At 36.3% G+C, this 18499-nt stretch overlaps 2 protein-coding genes across 14 annotated transcripts; one reads left to right on the top strand and one right to left on the bottom strand.

The window, feature by feature from the left end:
- The first annotated feature begins 866 nt into the window (after positions 1-866).
- On the top strand, positions 867-8587 carry calub (calumenin b). 2 transcript variants are annotated; one of them, XM_079873491.1, is made up of 7 exons: positions 867-946; positions 1510-1752; positions 1837-2030; positions 3354-3520; positions 5980-6040; positions 6125-6324; positions 7409-8587. In XM_079873491.1, exons 2-7 carry the CDS (start codon positions 1532-1534, stop codon positions 7511-7513), a joined length of 948 nt encoding a protein of 315 aa, XP_079729617.1. In that variant the 5' UTR covers positions 867-946; positions 1510-1531; the 3' UTR covers positions 7514-8587. The 2 variants fall into 2 exon arrangements, with proteins under 2 accessions (XP_079729617.1, XP_079729616.1); XM_079873490.1 differs by having other exon boundaries at positions 880-950.
- Positions 7540-17407, bottom strand: LOC307159835 (uncharacterized protein). Of its 12 annotated transcripts, none has more exons than XM_079873475.1 (16): positions 17244-17404; positions 15883-15982; positions 15410-15618; positions 15266-15322; positions 15074-15166; positions 13966-14052; positions 13709-13819; positions 13449-13619; positions 12833-12923; positions 12631-12737; positions 12223-12423; positions 11895-12026; positions 11719-11797; positions 11357-11538; positions 10656-10676; positions 7540-10266 (listed from the first exon to the last, which is right to left on the bottom strand). In XM_079873475.1, exons 2-16 carry the CDS (start codon positions 15974-15976, stop codon positions 9061-9063), a joined length of 2841 nt encoding a protein of 946 aa, XP_079729601.1. In that variant the 5' UTR covers positions 15977-15982; positions 17244-17404; the 3' UTR covers positions 7540-9060. The 12 variants fall into 12 exon arrangements, 9 of the variants coding, with proteins under 9 accessions (XP_079729601.1, XP_079729604.1, XP_079729603.1 ...); XM_079873478.1 differs by having other exon boundaries at positions 15905-15982; positions 17244-17395; XR_013821458.1 differs by having other exon boundaries at positions 8851-10266; positions 11357-11530; positions 15905-15982; positions 17244-17395.
- Positions 17408-18499: the final 1092 nt, after the last annotated feature.

Genomic DNA, 18499 nt, shown 5'->3' with positions numbered 1-18499 from the left:
TGAATAATACCTGTTCTTGTTTTACGGCAACTTTTATGAACTCTTCTGATCCACTTCAAATGTTGACTACTGTATATATTGTAGCCTAAGTTAATGCATTATATTCAATTCCATAATGCATTTTTATGTGTGGATTAGGTTTTAATTTACTTATAGGACCCATTTTATTATCTTCACAATATTGTCAGGAGTAAAACATAGTGTTATGTGAAATTTATAAGATGTGTGGCCTGAATAAAAAAACCCCAATAATTCTAAGAATACATAGAGAGATTTTTAAAAACAAATTATAACTTAATTAAATTTAAGGGGGTTAATCAATTCCAAGTAATTTACAGAGTTTTAAGTTACGCTTGCTTTAAGTATTGAAATGCAGTCATTTTTAAACGCCACAAAGCTTGGATTTAAAAAAATGCATTTGTTTAAATAAACTTACCTATAATCAGTAGGCTATATTATTACACAAAAAGCAGTAACTATGTTACTCTGTTACTCTGCAGTAAGATGTGTATCGGAGCCTGGATTTCTTTTATTTTTTTCATTTTCCGCCCATTTTTATTAATATTAATGAAACAATTGACTAAGGACATATAAGAAAAGATTACTTCAAAAGGAGAAACATTAACATACAAGATAGCATTCTGAAGAAGGAGGGGGGTAATAATAAAATAAGAAAAATAAAATAACGTGCCTTGAGGACGTGGCAGTTCTAAACCAATGGCATAATCACGTTTGGACTGAAGTGGACCAATCGCGAAGCGACTCAGAAGGCGTTTGCTCGGGCGGTCTTGAGTGCAATCTACAATCTGATTGGTGCGTTAAGGGAAGTCTGAGCGTTCTGTCCAATCTGATTGGTTGAACGGGCCATCCAGAGGAAGCGTCTCAACTAGTTTGACATCCGGAGTTACTGAGATCAGCCGGGTGGCGTGAAACGCTACAATATTTGGTAGGTAAAGTTGCATCAAATCATTAAACAGTTTATCGAATATGCTCTGTTATGCTTCGCTGTTTCATTTATCTCGTTTGAGAGTGATTTGTGTTTGCATGAAGCTTTATATGAGGACTTTAAAAGATGTTTGCATGTCTAAATATCTGACATTAATTTAATGTTACAATGAAATGTTATTAAGAAAAAAGAGATAATATCATTTATTTGGTAACACTTTGGAACAGCATTCATTGGACTGGCAAAAAAAGTAACTGGTCAATGATTGTTTTTAAAAAAATGTTTTTTTACATATGTAAGGTTAGGCTATTATGGGAGTGCCATGTACATAATAGGCTATATAAATATCATAATCATTCAGTGCCATGGTACATTAATGCATACATGCTCCGAGAATAAATATATAGAGAACTTACTCTATGCATCTAGGAGCTTCCTGTCACATACATTAATGAACTATCAATGTAGAGTTAGCATGATAAGAAATTATTATTTGTAACAATATTGCATGTGTTTGCATTTATATTCACTTGCTCTCCACTTCGCTTTTTGACCCTGTTAAGAAAAAAAAAAAAGTACGTGAAGATGGACCTGTTGCCGCTCTTGTTGTTCGTCAGCCTCTGCGTTCTTCAGTCCTCCAGCAAACCCATGGAGAAGAAGGACCGCATCCATCACGACACCCCCCTCAGCAACAAGGAGCACGATGATGAGGAGAACTTCGAGTACGACCACGAGGCTTTTCTCGGACAAGAGGAGGCAAAGACTTTTGACCAGCTCACTCCTGAGGAGAGCAAAGAGAGACTGGGGTAAAAACAGACGCACCACATATCTATGAGCTCTTCTGAGAAAGTTCTCTGGATAATTAGCTCTTTCTTACTTTCTGCCTACAGTAAGATCGTAGAAAAGATTGACGAGGATCACGACGGCTTTGTGACTGTTGATGAGATGAAGCGGTGGATCAAACATGCTCAGAAGCGATGGATCTATGACGATGTGGATCGGCAGTGGCAGGCTCATGATCTCAACTCAGATGCTTATGTCTCCTGGGAGGAATACAAGAACGCTACCTATGGTTACATCCTTGGTGTGTATAATGTGTTAACTGATTAATCATATTTCTAAGGTTTTGCTCACGTTGCACATAAATCTGATTTGATCTTTTGGACCGAGCAGCTATACCCTCATTTTGCAAGTGATGTAATCAAATCCATTTGTTGTGACTGTGCAGCCAATCTGACTACAATCTGACCTCAAAACAACTAAAGGAATTTGAGTCAGGCCAAAAACTAAATACTGTTTACCATGCAGTAGGGGTGTAACGATACCCTCATGTCACGATACTGAACTCACGATGCGCTATTATTGTGATACTCCAAGACACATGATAAAAGGTTAACAAGAAATGTACTTTTGATTAAAATGCTAAATTTGATATTACATTGGGGGTGTAAATGAATAGGCTTGGACTTGGTGCTGGTAACCCAATGCACAGGACAATAGAGACATCAGAATAAAAATATTCATGATTCTGAAGCTGAAAATACTGAATTATTTTAGACAAATATGGTTGCACTCTGTCACTGACTAGATATATTTAAAATATTGTAGGCCACTTTTTACACAAATATTCTCCCATTGCATTATCATACATTATATTTACATTTACATTTTACATTTATTCATTTAGCTGACGCTTTTATCCAAAGCGACTTACAATTGCTATATATGTCAGAGGTCGCACGCCTCTGGAGCAACTAGGGGTTAAGTGTCTTGCTCAGGGACACATTGGACACATTGGACACAGGACTCCATTGTGCCACACCACCCCCATTATATTCAACATTATATATAGTAGTTTAATATAGTACTGACTAGGGATGGGAAATTCAAGCAAAAATAATATTCAAAGATCGATGGGTATTATTCGAAAATCGCACCCCTCCCCCACATGCACGCACGTGTGTATAGGCTACACTGAAACAATGTGTAGGCCTATCTTATTCTGTAGTCTGAGAGTTGATTGACAGCTTTTATGTGCGTTATTGGCAGCGCCACCCTCTGGTTAAATGAATGTGTCACCACCGCATCAGAACCGAAAACATGGGGATTTTTTTAAAGACAATTATCGCACAACCTATTCGAAATTCTATTATAAAATCAACTTATCGAATATTTGAAAATCATGACTCATCCCTAGTACTGACACTAAAACTTTGAAATCTTGAATTTTTTCTCATACAGTAATTTTTATTTTGGGTGAACTGTCCATGATGCATATTGTTGCATTTTTGTATTGCGATATTTTGTGACAAGATATATTGTTACACCCCTTCCATGCAGTAAATTTACTGTTTCACCCAGGAATAGCTTGAAATCCCAACTAACATGATTGTCTATGTGTGTTTAGATGAAGCAGATCCCGAGGATGGTTTTAACTACAGACAAATGATGGCCAGAGATGAGCGCCGTTTCAAGATGGCTGACCATGATGGTGACATGAGGGCAAATAAAGAAGAGTTTACAGCGTTTCTTCACCCAGAGGAGTTTGACTTCATGAAGGATATTGTAGTGCTGGTACGTCTGGACAGCCACACTTTGCATCTTCCATACCATTGCTGTTATCTTCTTTCTAGGGCTGTTGATGTAACACATTCATTCAGTTAATTTAGTTATGGAAAAAATAATGCGTTAAAATTATAAACACTTTCAATGCACCCGCCCTAGACCTACGTAGGTTATCATTTCATACAGTTGGTTGGTGATGAACATGATTCAGGGCAACAACAATTCTATGGAGCCTAACATAGAATGCCGCTAAAATTGAAGATATGGAAGAAGTCTTTTTGTCTCATATTTATATCATATATATGATATAGTTAAGCAATATTACACGAGTGCAAATGTGCCTATTAGTTTTATACAACAGTTCAATAAATAAGAAGTAAATATTGAACGAATCGAATGAATGAGGCTGTGTTTACACTGGCACAAAAAATTAGATTTTACTGAATTTGTTGAACACGTGTAGAAACAAAAATAAGCACTCGATCTAATTTTTTTGTTGCATCTGTTCTGAGCCACTTCCTTATGTGGTTTTAAATCATGAATTATATAAATAAAACCGTTTCACTACTGAAAGCTACATTATATTACTCTGCAATGAGGTGATAACTGCTGTTTCTGATTCAAAACCCGAGGGTCAACCATGTCACATGGGATAGCGCATAGCGCTTATCAACAGGATCATTTTGGGAGAGGATTAATGTAAACACAGATATCGGATACCAGTCACGTCTAAAGTGATTGTAAACAGGCATGACAATAAAATCGTGTTTGGTCAAAAGCAGATCTGTGCAGTGTAAACGCAGCCTGAATGACTCATTTAGACATTTACTGCCATCTAATGGCAGTTTAAGTTTCTTATTTAGAGTATCATTTCATTAGCCTGACTACGTCAGACTTCGTACTTCCGCTCAATTTCAGTTCGCTTCTGTACTCAGTCTGAGATAGCGACCGTTTTCCTCCGGCCTCAAAACAGCCGGCCAATCAACGAACAGAGGCCGGGCTGAGAGCCGTGACGTTAGACGCTGATTGTACCGTGGATGCGTAGATTTACTTCACATAATCTGCAAAAGTCATTCACAGCCATGTTCACTCCGGTATTTCGCTCGATGGTTTTGTTTTTGCATCATACATGTGTTTACAGTGGAAATTAGATGCGGCTGAGCATGCGCATAACACACGCCATAACCAAACGTTATGTGATTGGCTTACGGGTAACCAATGATTTTAAACTTCAGACAAGCGCCCCCGCGAGAAAGAAAACGCTTTTCAATTATGCCATGCCAGACTCTGTCTACGAAGCAAAGCGAAGTAGCAGAGTTTGGTATTACCAGGCTATCATTTCATTAAAAAGACATTTCAAAATTCCATAATAATAAAAAAAACATGAAAGGGATAGTTTTCCCAAAAATGAAAGTTCTGTCATAATTTACTCGCCCTTTCTTTCTTTCTTTTGCGGAACATAAAATAAGATATTTTGAAGAATGTTGGTCAAGTCATCTTCATTTATATAGCGCTTTTAACAATGCAGATTGTTTCAAAGCAGCTTTACAGAGATAAACGTATAATTTAAGGTAACAGAGATTGTTTTGGCTTTATAGCGGTTCTTTAATAAAGTTATTTTCCAGCTAAAGTTAGTTTTGATTGATTCGCTTCCATCGCAACGATCATTTGTTATTAAATTAGGGGCTGCTAAGATGACACCATTCTCTCTACATAGACTTTAAACGCGAACCTGTGATAAACGCTGATGGCGGTCACATGCGCATTAAGAATTGGTGCGTTTGAATATATGTGCGCAGGTTTGGAATTCCCTACAAACCAAGCCTAAACAAAGTACTGGTCTTTCCTTTTTAAATTTTGATATAGAATTTTATTTTATTTTGTCACTTCGGGGTAGGTACGCGAAACGAATTTTCCCGACAACGCTTTATCTGTAGAGTGGCAAAGGGATCCTCCATAGGGAGAGACTAGTTGACACTTCAATGTTGGTAACCAAACTGTTTTGGTTGCCAGTGACTTCCATTGTATGAACCAAAAAAATACTGAGAGATTTCTCAAATTATCTTAATTTATGTACCACAGAACAAAGAAAGTCATACAGGTTTGAAATGAACATGAGGGAGAGTAAACGATTACAGAATTTTCATTTTTGCTGAACTATTTATTTAATACCCATTTAAAACCCATTAATCTGATGGCGTTGTTTATGCAATTGTGTAATTGCAATGTGAATGCATTCATGAGCTGCAATAAACGGTCTGTAAATATATCTTACTAATTCAGATGCAGCTTTAAAAAAACAAACAAACAAAAAAACATGGACGTTGTAGCCTAAAAGTAAAAATACATTTTATGTTGAGTATCTCTCAAGCTACTTTTTGTAATGCTTTTCTCATTTAACAGAATAATGACTTTAAATGATCTTTTGGAGGTAATTAGAATTTTTTGGTCTATGTTTTGATCTACAGGAGACCATGGAGGACATTGATAAAAATGGAGATGGTTTCATCGACTTGGATGAATATATTGGTAAGTTGTGTTTTTTTTAAGTGTGTATTTAAGTTTCCTGTTCCATGTGTTGATTTGTCATACTTGTGTCCTTGTGTATTTCAGGTGATATGTACAGCCAGAATGGAGACCCAACTGAACCAGAATGGGTGAAAACCGAAAGGGAACAGTTTACAGAGTTCAGGGATAAAAACAAAGATGGCCGTATGGATAAAGATGAGACCCGTGACTGGATCTTACCCTCCGATTATGACCATGCAGAGGCTGAGGCCAAACACCTTCTGTATGAGTCTGACGCAGATCAGGTAAAAACATGGTAATTCTCTGAAGCTTGCATTTGAAGGGACCCTTTGCAAAAAAAGTCATAGCCATTACGTATTTAGCTATCTTGTATGAAAGTTGTAGTTTGCTCTACGCCCTAAACCATTAAAATCATTGTAAAGTGAATTTCTCTCTCTCTCAAAAAAAAGTAAGCTATTTTCATGAAGTTTAAATGGCTTTTAAATAAATAGTTAAGCCAATAAATACATAGTTTTAGCAAAACTGAACATTCTAGCATCATTTAATCATTGAAAACCTATGTAATGAAAAGTTTAGCACAACATCCATGCAAAGTAGATGGAAAAACAGTTTCCGGGTTTAGTCAACCTGCTAAACATCTCCTTTTGTGATCCATGGAAAACATTTGGCAGATGCTTTTGTTCAAAGCAACTTACATTGCATTTAAAGGTAGGGTAGGTCAGAATTGTCTAAAAAAACTTTTATTCAAATTTGTTTAAACTGTCTTTATATACCAATACATAATTAAAATGCAAGTACTCTGAAATAGAGAGTATAAAAAATTGAGTGACTCTAGTGTATTTAATCTTCAATAAACACAGCTCATTAATTCCATTCACTCCCACCTAAAAACGGTTGCGCGACTGCGCGCACGTGGGCAGAGCCAGTAATAGCGCGGTAGTCATGGCGACGGAGAGTGACAGTCGCGCAAGCCAATCACTTGTTTCGTCCCGGTAGGAATTAATGAGCTGTGTTTTTTGAAGATTAAATACACTATAGTCACTCAATTTGTATGCTCTCTTTTTCAAAGTACTTACATTTTAATTATGTATTGGTATATAAAGACAGTTTAAGCCAATTTGAAAAAAAGTTCTTTAGACAATTCTTACCTACCCAACCTTTAAGGCAGAAATGATGCATTTTTATATGAATTAATTTGATTTCATTAATAAGCCATAATTCTATTGTTCAGGGGTGATAAAAGCAAATAAAATGAATTAGATGATGTGATAACTGCTGAAAATTATATTTGATGATATGATTGTCTAGCCTTTTTTTTTTTTTTTTGAGAGAGCTGCTTCAATAACTGCTTTTTTTCCCCCATGATAGGATGGACATCTCACAAAGCAGGAAATTGTGGATAAGTATGACCTATTTGTCGGGAGCCAAGTAACAGATTTTGGAGAAGCTCTGGTCCGACACGATGAATTTTAATTTAGAAAAATGTACACTTGAGAAATGCGAAAAGAACAATAATTTATTTTATGATTTCATTACTGTGTTTACAAAACATTTCAGTTTTTTTTACGCTGACTCGATCAAATCCACTTTTTTCGTGAACATGTCTTTCGCAGCTTAACACTCATCAGCGTTGGATTCTGATGCGATTTAAAATGCTCTGATGAAGTAATATTCAGGTCAGCTTGTGAAGCTTGTCAAAGTGATGTGTAGAGGTTTGCCTAATGGTTTGTAATGCACTAAAAGCACCCGTATAATGCAGCATAATGGCATTTGTGTAACCCAACACAGCATTGAGCACTTGGTTCAAGTGGATATATTGCACATAATATGAATCTTTTTAAAATAAAAAAACAACCAATACCATTGTTAGCTACTACTCTAAATAATACCAAATGTCTTACAACCACTACATGTACATGTTCTTCATCTTCTTCATTTAGCCAGAGAATGTATGATATTGAAAATCAAGCATAGTAATAGATCATAGTTTGAATGTTGTGTAATTTCATTGTCTTTGGATCAAAACAGACCTAAACCAGAGTTCAGGATTTGTTTATTTCTCGAGCCTGCGGGAACACGGGATGCCGTGGCTCGATGTGCTGATCTATGATCAGTTTTATTGTTCTTTCATGCTCAAAGGACAGAAACTATCAACTAATCTGGGGCTCTTTTATGAATAAAACCCCTGCTCAAAGGACCACTGAACACCATTCCACCCTCTGTGACCTGTCAGTAAGACCTTTATGAAGTGTTAGTACTGTCATTAATGGACTGAACCAACAAACTAAAGCTGTTTTTTTTTCCTCAAGTGCCTTTTTCTGTCTCCCGTAGCCTTCAAACTGCTTCGTTATTATGCGAGGCTTTGTTTTCTTACCTTTTTTCCCTTGTGCAATTCATACATGACTGAAAATGACCGCCTCACTTAATGTTAGTATATGGTTTGTGTATATATGTCTATAATTGAATGTGAACAATATGCTGTGGTCAGGTATTGTAAATACTGTCTTATAGCTGAGAGTGTTTTCTCAATAAAATTGATCAAAACGAATCACGTTTTTAATTGTTTTCATTTGTGGGGTTTCCAGGTGAATTGCTAGTTCATGGAGATACTAATCCTATCCACTAGGGGGTGATCCTGGTCATTTGTCCTTAATTGACTTCTATTCAGCCCATGATGCACAACACATTTTTTTAGGCCTATTCCCATGTTTTTCCATTACTTTGACTTTGATGTTATGCAATATTACTATAATGAACGAGGTCCACGTAACTTTAATTTCAGCTGATGAACCATCGACACGTCCACAGATAATCTTATTGTTTGTCATGAGTAGACTATTTTATTTTTACATTGCAATGCAAAGTGCAATTTCAATACAAAGGAAGCATGTCTATGCATTGTTGTACATACTGTAGGAAGGACACGGGATGTTCCCATTTTATGAAGGCTTATTTGGTGCTCAAGCTCAATATTGTAATTCAAACAAGTGTTGTAGAGCATTTTTAGCTTTCATCAATCTTCATCTCCCATCATTACTTTCATCTGTGTCGAGTTGTTCATTGAAACATTCTATCTCCCCGTCATGAGGATCATGAACATAGTTGAGATGTTGACCACTTGTATCTAGATTAGATACAGACCCCCCTTCTAGGCTACTGTCATCTAAATTTGTTGCAATGTCCTCGTTAACATAAGATATGTTTGAGCTTGATGTGCTGTTCGTCTCTGCTGCCAGACATTGTTCTGATCCATTGTATTGACTTGAATCGAGTGTTAAAGAGCTTAGATGTGTTTGTAAGTCAGTGTTTAAGATTTTTTGTGTAGCAGTGTCCAGGTTGCTTACATCCTGAAACTTTTGTACAGAACTTTCAACAACTAAAACCCGAGTATCTATATTAAGATCAGCAGATTTTCTGATTCCATCTGATTTCAACTTTTCTGAATATTTGACGGAGGGTTTGTTGGCCTCTAAAACCAAGACTTTAGGGTTCGTGATATATGGCTCTCCTTTATAAATGGAGAATTCTGCTTGTGTAGTAGCATCTTCTGGCGCTGAGTTTTGTGTACAATCTCTTTCTTGACTTTCAGTTGAGTTTGTTTGTATTCTATCCAGGTCAGACTTGAATCCGTGCTTCCCAGAAATTGTTTCGTGCCTTAATTCCAGTGGATTTGTATGAATTATTGCTTCGAAGTCAGATTTTACATCTGTATGGCCAGTATTAGGTATTTCGTAGTCTCTGTTGACTTCTTTGAGGTGTGTATTGAGCATTTCTGACTCCTTTAAGTCTTCACAATATGAAGTGGTTCTTTTTGATTGTATTTGAAATTCTTCTGTGATATAGTTGTCACCTAATTCACAATCCAAGTTAATTTCTTCTAAATCAGTACAGACTTCCGCCTCTGTTCTGAACGTAGTCTCCATATATCCTTCACCCTCTTCATCACATTCCCGAACCACAACGTAGTCACGAAATGTCACCGTTTTATTGTTAAACCTATTCACGGGCCTTCCGTTGGGCCGCAGTGCCAGATAATTGCGTCTTGGTTCCCTGTTAAAGGTAATTGATGGCAAGTTCACAGATGATGGTGGTGGTGGTTCCTCTTTTTTGGTGTAGATGCCCTGTTTGCCGTAGAAAGGTGAGGTCGAGTAGTCGTACTCTATGAATGCCTCGTTGTGATGTGAGAACGTTTCCTCCACCAAGGGCATCGGGCGGCTGTGGTTCACCTGTCACAGAAAAACTGTATTTACAATTGCTTCTCTGAAAAAAACATTTCTAATGTTTAAAAGCACAAATGCACAAGAGTTACTATGGGAAATTTGAAGGTGCACTGAGTAATATTGTCCTTATTTATATTAAAATAGTTTAAAATGATCTACACTACACAGTAGTGTACACTTATCTACACTAATCTACACTTTGAAGAAAAAGAAGAAAGTCCGTTCTTGTCTATGTTAAGTGGTTTTTGGTGTAAGTGTAATCCTGCCTGTCTGTACCTGTGGAAATGCCTATTGTGAGTAAATGTTTATATTGGAATCTTCTGCTTTCATCATCTTACACCAAACCGTGACAACAATAAGGTTCACTAAGGGGGAATAAAGTGACATTAACTCACCATCTGGAACCATCTCAGACTCTAGACATGAAATATTAGGAAATGCAAAAAGATTCACTTTGAGACTTGTTTATAAATGTACAAAAAAAATCTTGAATCTTGAAAAGGTATGCCATTTAAAAGTTTTGGGTAAGCAAGACATTTTTTTAAAATAAATGAATACTTTTAAAGTGTCAAAAGTATAACAATGAAGACATAATGTTACAAAAGTTTTCAATTTCAAATAAATGCTGTTTGTTATATTAAAAAAATCCAGAAAAAATATCATGTTTTCCACAAAAATATTAAGCAGCACAACTCTTTTCAACATAAGACATGTTTCTTGATCACCAAATCAGCATATTAGAAGGATTTCTGAAGGATTACGTGACACTGAAGACTGGAATAATGATGCTGAAAATTCAGCTTTGCATCAAAGAAATAAATTACATTTTAAAATGCATTACAAATAAAAAGCAGACATTTAATTTTGTAATAATATTTTGCTATTTTTTTTATAGTTTTTCTTTTTCTTTTAAAAGCTTACAGACCCCAGATTTTTGATTGGTAGTGAATTTGGAAGTAAAATTAGTTACACTGCTCTGTTTCTTATGTATTGGGAATAATATGTTTGGAACAAATGGACATTTTCAGCACATATGCAAAGTTTAACATTCCCTTTGTCCATGTTGTGCAAGTTGCATGGATAGATTTTGTCTTACCACATTAGAGTCACTACTGTCAGCCACATTGGTCCGGATGGCATGATCCCGCTTCTCTCTGCTCATCCGAATGCAGCGCACCAATGTAAATAAGGCAATGGCCAGCAGGATCAGACACACCCCTGCCCTGCCCACTGTCTCACTGCTATACAGATGCCCCGCGCCCAAAGGACCCTGTGGAACTTATATAATGCATTTACTGTTTATTATTTAATGTTGTTGCAAGTTTTGTACAGACAAACCTGTATTCCTAAGGCATACATAAATTGTGAGCAAACTAAAAGTGGGTGCATCTTTTATTCATATATGTATATTCCCGATTAAGATAAGAATCCAGAGTTTTCTAGAAGATTTTCAAGTACCTGGTTGGCCTTTCTGAAGAACTTCCACATGTAATGCAGCTTTAACAGTGTCTCCTGATTCCAGGTCAGTGGCTAGAACCTGCAACACAGTTGCCAATTGTCATTTTCTAGAATAAGTAGTAGTAGAATACTGTTCAGATTTTGCTTATGAATGTAGTCTACAGTAAATGTCATACCTCCAGGAAGTATTTGTGGCTGGGATGTAGTCGGTTGGTTTTAGCAATGAGCAGTCCCTCTTGTGTAATGTAAAAAAGCCGAGAGCTGTTGTGTTGAGAGTTTAGAGAATACTGCAGTCTGGGATTGAAGCCCTTTAACCCACAAACATAAAGCAAACTCAGTTTCTTAGGCTTAAACAGGAACATGAGCCCATATTTCATGAAATAAATGTCAAGCCAGGGCCTTTGTGGTGTTGAAATTGGATGTTGACTCTGAGGTGTTACAGCTGTCTGGTTGTAAGGATAGTATGTGATATTGTAAGCATTGTGATCTTGTTGAGTCACGTACATCGGAGAAGTCTTGATCCGTGGCCTCCAGGATGAGTAATTTGTTGCCGTACGTCATGACAAGCGAGGCAGGACTTGTGCTCTCACTGACAAAGCCACGGTACGCTGAACGGTTGAACTGGGGCGGAAACTTGTTTTCTGCAAGAACCCTCACCAGAACCGTGGCTACTGCATACTTCAGAGGGTCATCCGTCTGAGCTGCCTGAGCAGAAACATCGCAATGCTTTCAAAATGCAATAAGGACACTTATGCAATAAGGACACACATAACACTTCTTTTATATATATATATATATATATATATATATATATATATATATATATATATATATATATATATATATTAAAAAATTAATCAGATATTATTTAAAATATGCTAAAAAAATAACTCTCTTAACTCTCAGACGCACCATAACACGCAGTCTCAGTGTCGGGATCAGCAGTCTGTTCTCCACACGTCTGGTTATCTTTACTTCTCCAGAACTACTGTCAATGACAAATCTGCCATTATCTGCCCCTGTATTAAAGCACACACACATATATATATATATATATAATAAAAAAAAATTTCCCCAGGAGTTTAGATTAGGTTCAATGGCAGAGGATAATCACCTGACAGGATGGAGTACTTTACTGGCGTTCTGAGACCCTCATCGCCATCCAAAGCTTGAATCGGACCCGGAAAGAAATCCAAGACAATGTCCTGAGTGACAATTAATCAGACAATAGAAGGAATCATATACACTTTTTTTTTAGGTTTAAACTGATCAACAGAGAACAGTGAAGACCTTTACATTAACAAACATATTATTTTCAATATAAATGCTGTTCTTTTTAACTTTATACTCATCGAAGAATCCTGAAATAATGTATCAGGTTTTCACAAAAAGATTAGGTAACACAACTGTTGTCAACATAGTAGAATGATTTCTGAAGGATCATGTGACACTGAAGACTGGAGTAATGATGCTGAAAATTCAGTATTGCATCACATAATAATATTCTACAATATTGCCTTTTTTTTTACTATTTCTGTGATCAAATTATTGCATCCTTGTTCAGCATAATAGACTTTAAAAAAAATGTTTTACCAACCTCAAACTTTTGAATTGTAATAGGTTATAGTTCAGACATTGAGATGTTTTGTTTTGTAGCTAAAGCCAAATTAATATCCCTCATGTTTATAGAAAGAAATTAATTGTTTATTTTACACATTCACAAGGATTACCTGCTCGTTCTCTGTGATGTTGGCGGTGTACAGGGGGTTGGCACATATGCGTTTGCCATGATTGGCTGAGAGAAGAGTGCAAGGCTGGAATTGTGGGTATTGGTCGTCCCCATCTGTCACATTGATGATTACTGTTGCTGTTGTGTTGTAGTGCTCATTTGTGTTAGTCTCCTAAAGCCACATGAACATATGAGTACATGTTTTTTTTTTTTCCATCTTTTTTATCATTACCAAAGAAGTATTTTCTGTGTGTACTTTACCACTGCAGAAATAGTCAGTCGGAGCTGAGTTTTGATCTCGTAGTCCAATGACTTGTTGAGAATCACTTTCCCACTGTTGGGCAAGTCCACTCGAAAATACCAGGCATCTGGCTGGAAATATATGATCAAATGTCAACAGATGATTATCAGGTAGCCAATTTGATTCATCACCAACAAAATGTAAGTCAGATGAGACTAAAGTATAGGAGATTTCTACTGTGGGTTTGTAGATTTGAAGAGGTATTTGGTTCACCTACTGATGTTTCATCAATGATGTATGTGAGCGTGTCTCCATCAGCATCTGTGGCCTCGACTGTAAACGCTACAGAGTTCACCGCTGTCAACTGAACATACACATCAAACAAGAACATCTCACGAATGGAGTGTATATACACATATACAAAAAATAAATAGACAAAAGTTTGGACTCGGTAAGAAGAAAGAAGTCTCTTATGCTCACCAACGAAATAAAGTGAAATATTATTACAATTTAAAAAAAAAAAAAATTCTATTTGAATATATTTTAAAATGTAATGTATTTCTGTGATGGCAAAGCTGAATTTTCATCAGCCATTACTCCAGTCTTCAGTGTTACATGATCCATCAGAAATCATGCTGATTTACTATTATTATTTAGCCTGGGTTTTCCCATGCTGCCTTGCACGCAGCGCCATTTTATTCACGGTGCTAGGCAGCCTGGACACCATGGACCAGATTTTCCCCTCAAAAAGGGAACCAATCACAGAACGGGGAGGGAGCAGCAAGACGATGACGACGTCTATGCGACACACTGAAGCAGTTTGTTTATATCTATGGATCCAACATGGCATCAGACGCGAAGTTACCTTTCGATGCAGCCTTAGATAGTGTTCTAAGTAGTTTAGAACACAAGTTTATTTCGTCTTCTTCCTCGTCGAATTTCTGTCGCTCTACATACGTCATCTGGTATAATTGAAACGATTGGCTATGAGCTACGTGCAGGCGCATTTGATAGACATTCGTAGCGTCCAATAAACGGCTCTGGGCATTCGTAAACCACGCCTCAAATATGAGAAAATGAACATGTGTTCCCAGACCACGTCTCAATGAGACGAGGTCTGACGTTAGCCAGGCTAATTATTATTATCAATGTTGAAAACAGTTGTGCTGCTTAATATTTTTGTGGAAACTGTCAGGATTCTTTGATGATTACAAAGTTCAAAATAACTTTTGTAACATTTAAAATTCTTCACTGTCTCTTTTGATCAATTAAATGCATTCTTGCTGAATAATAATAACAAAAAATCTTACAGAGCCCAAACTTTTGAGCAGTAGTGTATGTCAATGCATGAAAGAAAACATTTGTTGTTTTGGTGTGTCTTTTACCTCGCTGAGCTGCAGAGGTTGTATGGAGCTTTGCAGGAATTCAGGTTTGTTGTCATTCTCGTTGAGAACCTCTACCATGATCCTGTGTTCAGCCTGATAACAACATTTGACTTTTATTTGAAGTGTAAATTATATAGCTAAATCAAATTTTCTAAGAGGATGCTGCTGTATGTCACAGATAATTGAACTTACCTGTAGGGTTTTATGTTTGTAACACCTTAGAGTTGCTGTTAAAACGGAGCCATGTATCTGTAATATCATCATAGTCAGATGATATTATTTAAACAAGACAGAAGATGATAGTGTATTTGCATGCATTTATTTATTTAATGTTACCTCACGGTCAATAATTCTAGTTGACGTCGAGTTCAGTCTGACAGTTCTTCCCTCCAGATAAAACCAATCAGCATCTTTTCCAGAAACCTTTAAGTGCATGTGATTGGCTGATGGGTGTGCAGTGAATCCAAGGTTGGCAATAAATGTTCCCATCAGGCTGTTCTCTTTGACTGTGGCAAACACGTCATGACCACCGTCACATTCACTGGCTGACAAAAAAAAAAAAAACACATAACATTGAACAGTCAAAATTCCTTGTTTTCACCTGCTGTAGTCAATATTTAGCATGTTGTTGTATGTGAAGTCGTTTAAGGTTGTATGGATGCATGCATGTCAAGTGTGTGTGTGTGTGTGTGTGTGTGTGTGTGTGTGTGTGTGTGTGTGTGTGTGTGTGTGTGTGTGTGAGACAGAGAGAGTGAGTGAGAGAGAGTGTGTGTTTTTTCCATGTGATTTGTCTCTGTTTGTGTTTATACCAATTACAGAATGCCGGCTGACCACTGAATAAAGGTGGCAGAATATTAGAATCTTCCACAGCGGCTGTTGACTGAAGATCAACCTCAAAAACATTTCTCACTGCGGGGATAAAAAAACAATCATGTTAAAAATGACTTTTTGTTATTATATTTACTGTCTGTTAAAGTGTAGAACATTACTGAAAGCTCAACAATTCATTCTCATGCCATTGTTTGTATAGTACATTACTATACCATCATAATGCAGCTCATTATAAATTGGCTAATTTAGCTCAAGGGAAACAGATGCTGGTTGAATGTAGCTGAAAAGGCTGGAAATGTATTATTGCATTCATGTTTAGAAAATCCAGCATGGAGTAACATGACCTATAAATGTATGACATAAGAAAGACTTTCAGCAAACAGCCCAGCTCTTGTTTAAGACTTATAAATCTCCTAAGGAGGTTTTCAGCAGACAGTTAAGCCTTCTTACGTGCAAACACACACTTGCTTACAAACGTATTCGAGCTGTAAACAATTTCCATTCAAGTAATCAAGAACACATTTAATTATGCTGTACATTGTTTAATACAACGTTCCAAACAAGTAAATTTTAATATGTAGTACAATAGGCATAATATAATTAAGCAATAATATGAAAGGGTGTTGATAGGCATGACGTGCAGAATTTTTTTAAAATATTGTTTTATGTGATATCCTTTTGGTAGAAGATTTTTTTGTTTATATTATTTGAAATAGATGAATTATTATTATTATTATGAAAACATAAAACATTTGCAACTATTTAACAACTATATTGATTCTTTATTCATTTAGCTTAGTTGAAATAAATATATGAATGAATACATTAACTCTGCAAACTTATATTCCAGTATTTATTTATCCCACCATGTTTTTAGCAACAAAAGATCATTGAAAAAATGAAATCAATTTAGTCATATGTTCATTATACATATTTATATTATTATTATTGTAATTCTGTAATGTCCATTGTGGAATTTTGTTTTATGTGACCGTATAGTATTGTGGATGATTAGGGATTGAAGATTTATAGGTAATAATTGTGAATAAACATTATTTCATCATCATCATTAGAGTTCGACGAAGTCTATCTCCACCATTTTGTTAATGTGAAGACAAACAATCATGCTATGATACGAGCGGTAAACATGCACACTGAGAAACAAGACAGATCTAAAGAGGTTTGGTTTTCCTCCAGTTATACAAGACTATTACACAAGTTGATGGAGCAGCTATCTCTCTCTCTTTTACAGAAGAAAAGACAAACCAAAAAATAGACTTCAGGGCTGTTTGAGTATTGTAGTATTGGAGAATAAGAAAAGATCGCATGTTAACCTTACCTGTCCCATCTAACTGTTCTTCAGGTCCAGGTGTCCAGATATTCTCTCCAAAGTTACGTTATTACCATCCTTTATTTGGATGTGAGTGTATAAAAGAGATTTCGAGTATTGTTTGTGTGTGACTTGCATGTAAGTGTCCACCTCATGTCTGTGTTTGGAGCAGTAGGAGAACAGTGGATAAGTCTGAGGTTTAGTGTTCAAACTCACTGGATCAGAGCCAACGCCAAGGTAAGAGGTCAAGTCAAATGCCACATGTAGGTCTTACCATCATAATGGTTTAACCAATAGCAACGCTTCACTCCTGGCCAATGACAGTATTCTAAGATGGCCGATAACCTCTGAGCAAAAACACATCATAACAAATATATTGAGATAGTGTATATAATCAAACAAATACAGTGGGCTACAAAAGTCTGAGACCACACTGAAAATTTGGGATACCAAATCTGGAAATTAACAGAAACCAAGATGATTTTTTATTTTTTATTTTAAATATTACATTTTTGCTGCACTATTTTTTTTAATCTAATCAAATAATCAATCAAATTTTGAAATTAAAATAAAATTTCAATTCAACTTTTACTCAATTTGTTATGCTTATAATTTTGAAAACAAAACTGCAAAACTTTTTTCTATGGTCTCTGACTTTTAGTTGTATCTAGGTAGTAGATAGATAGATAGATAGATAGATAGATAGATAGATAGATAGATAGATAGATAGATAGATAGATAGATAGATAGATAGATAGATAGATTTTAGTTTCTATATGTCACATTCAAAGCAAAAATGTTATGAGATGTTTTCTCCTGATGATCCTGATGGTAAAGTGTGACAGCATGTGTTGTGTGGTAATCTCGGCTATTTCTGTCTTGTCCTAGTGTACATATGCTTTAACAAACACTGACAGAGGAGCGCACACACACACACACACACACACACACACACACACACACACACACACACACACACACACACACACACACACACACACATGTCTGGTGCACTATCTTTGTGGGGACTCTCCATAGACGTAATGGTTTTTATACTGTACAAACTGTATATTCTATCCCCTTACACTGCCCCTATCCCTAAACCTACCCATCACAGGAGACATTCTGCATTTTTACATTTTCAAAAAAACTAATTCTGTATGATTTATAAGCTTTTGTACCCATGGGGACCTCAATTTAGGTCCCCACGGTGACACGAGTCCCCATGAGTCTGTGTGCATTCAGGTTTAAGTCCCCACCGGTGT

The sequence above is a fragment of the Squalius cephalus genome, assembly GCF_949319135.1.
Source record: "Squalius cephalus genome assembly, chromosome: 6".
Taxonomy (NCBI): domain Eukaryota; kingdom Metazoa; phylum Chordata; class Actinopteri; order Cypriniformes; family Leuciscidae; genus Squalius; species Squalius cephalus.
This window is presented reverse-complemented; position numbering and strand designations above follow the sequence as displayed.

Excerpts from the sequence above, each read along its gene's own strand:
- calub (XM_079873491.1), top strand. The coding sequence starts at position 1,532 with ATGGACCTGTTGCCGCTCTTGTTGTTCGTCAGCCTCTGCGTTCTTCAG. Across the intron at positions 2,031-3,353 it reads TACCTATGGTTACATCCTTG|ATGAAGCAGATCCCGAGGAT; the intron begins GTGTGTATAATG and ends ATGTGTGTTTAG. Across the intron at positions 3,521-5,979 it reads TGAAGGATATTGTAGTGCTG|GAGACCATGGAGGACATTGA; the intron begins GTACGTCTGGAC and ends TTTGATCTACAG.
- LOC307159835 (XM_079873475.1), bottom strand. The coding sequence starts at position 15,976 with ATGTTTTTGAGGTTGATCTTCAGTCAACAGCCGCTGTGGAAGATTCTA. Across the intron at positions 14,053-15,073 it reads AACCTCTGCAGCTCAGCGAG|TTGACAGCGGTGAACTCTGT; the intron begins GTAAAAGACACA and ends GTGTATGTTCAG. Across the intron at positions 12,424-12,630 it reads CACTGAGACTGCGTGTTATG|GCAGCTCAGACGGATGACCC; the intron begins GTGCGTCTGAGA and ends GTTTCTGCTCAG.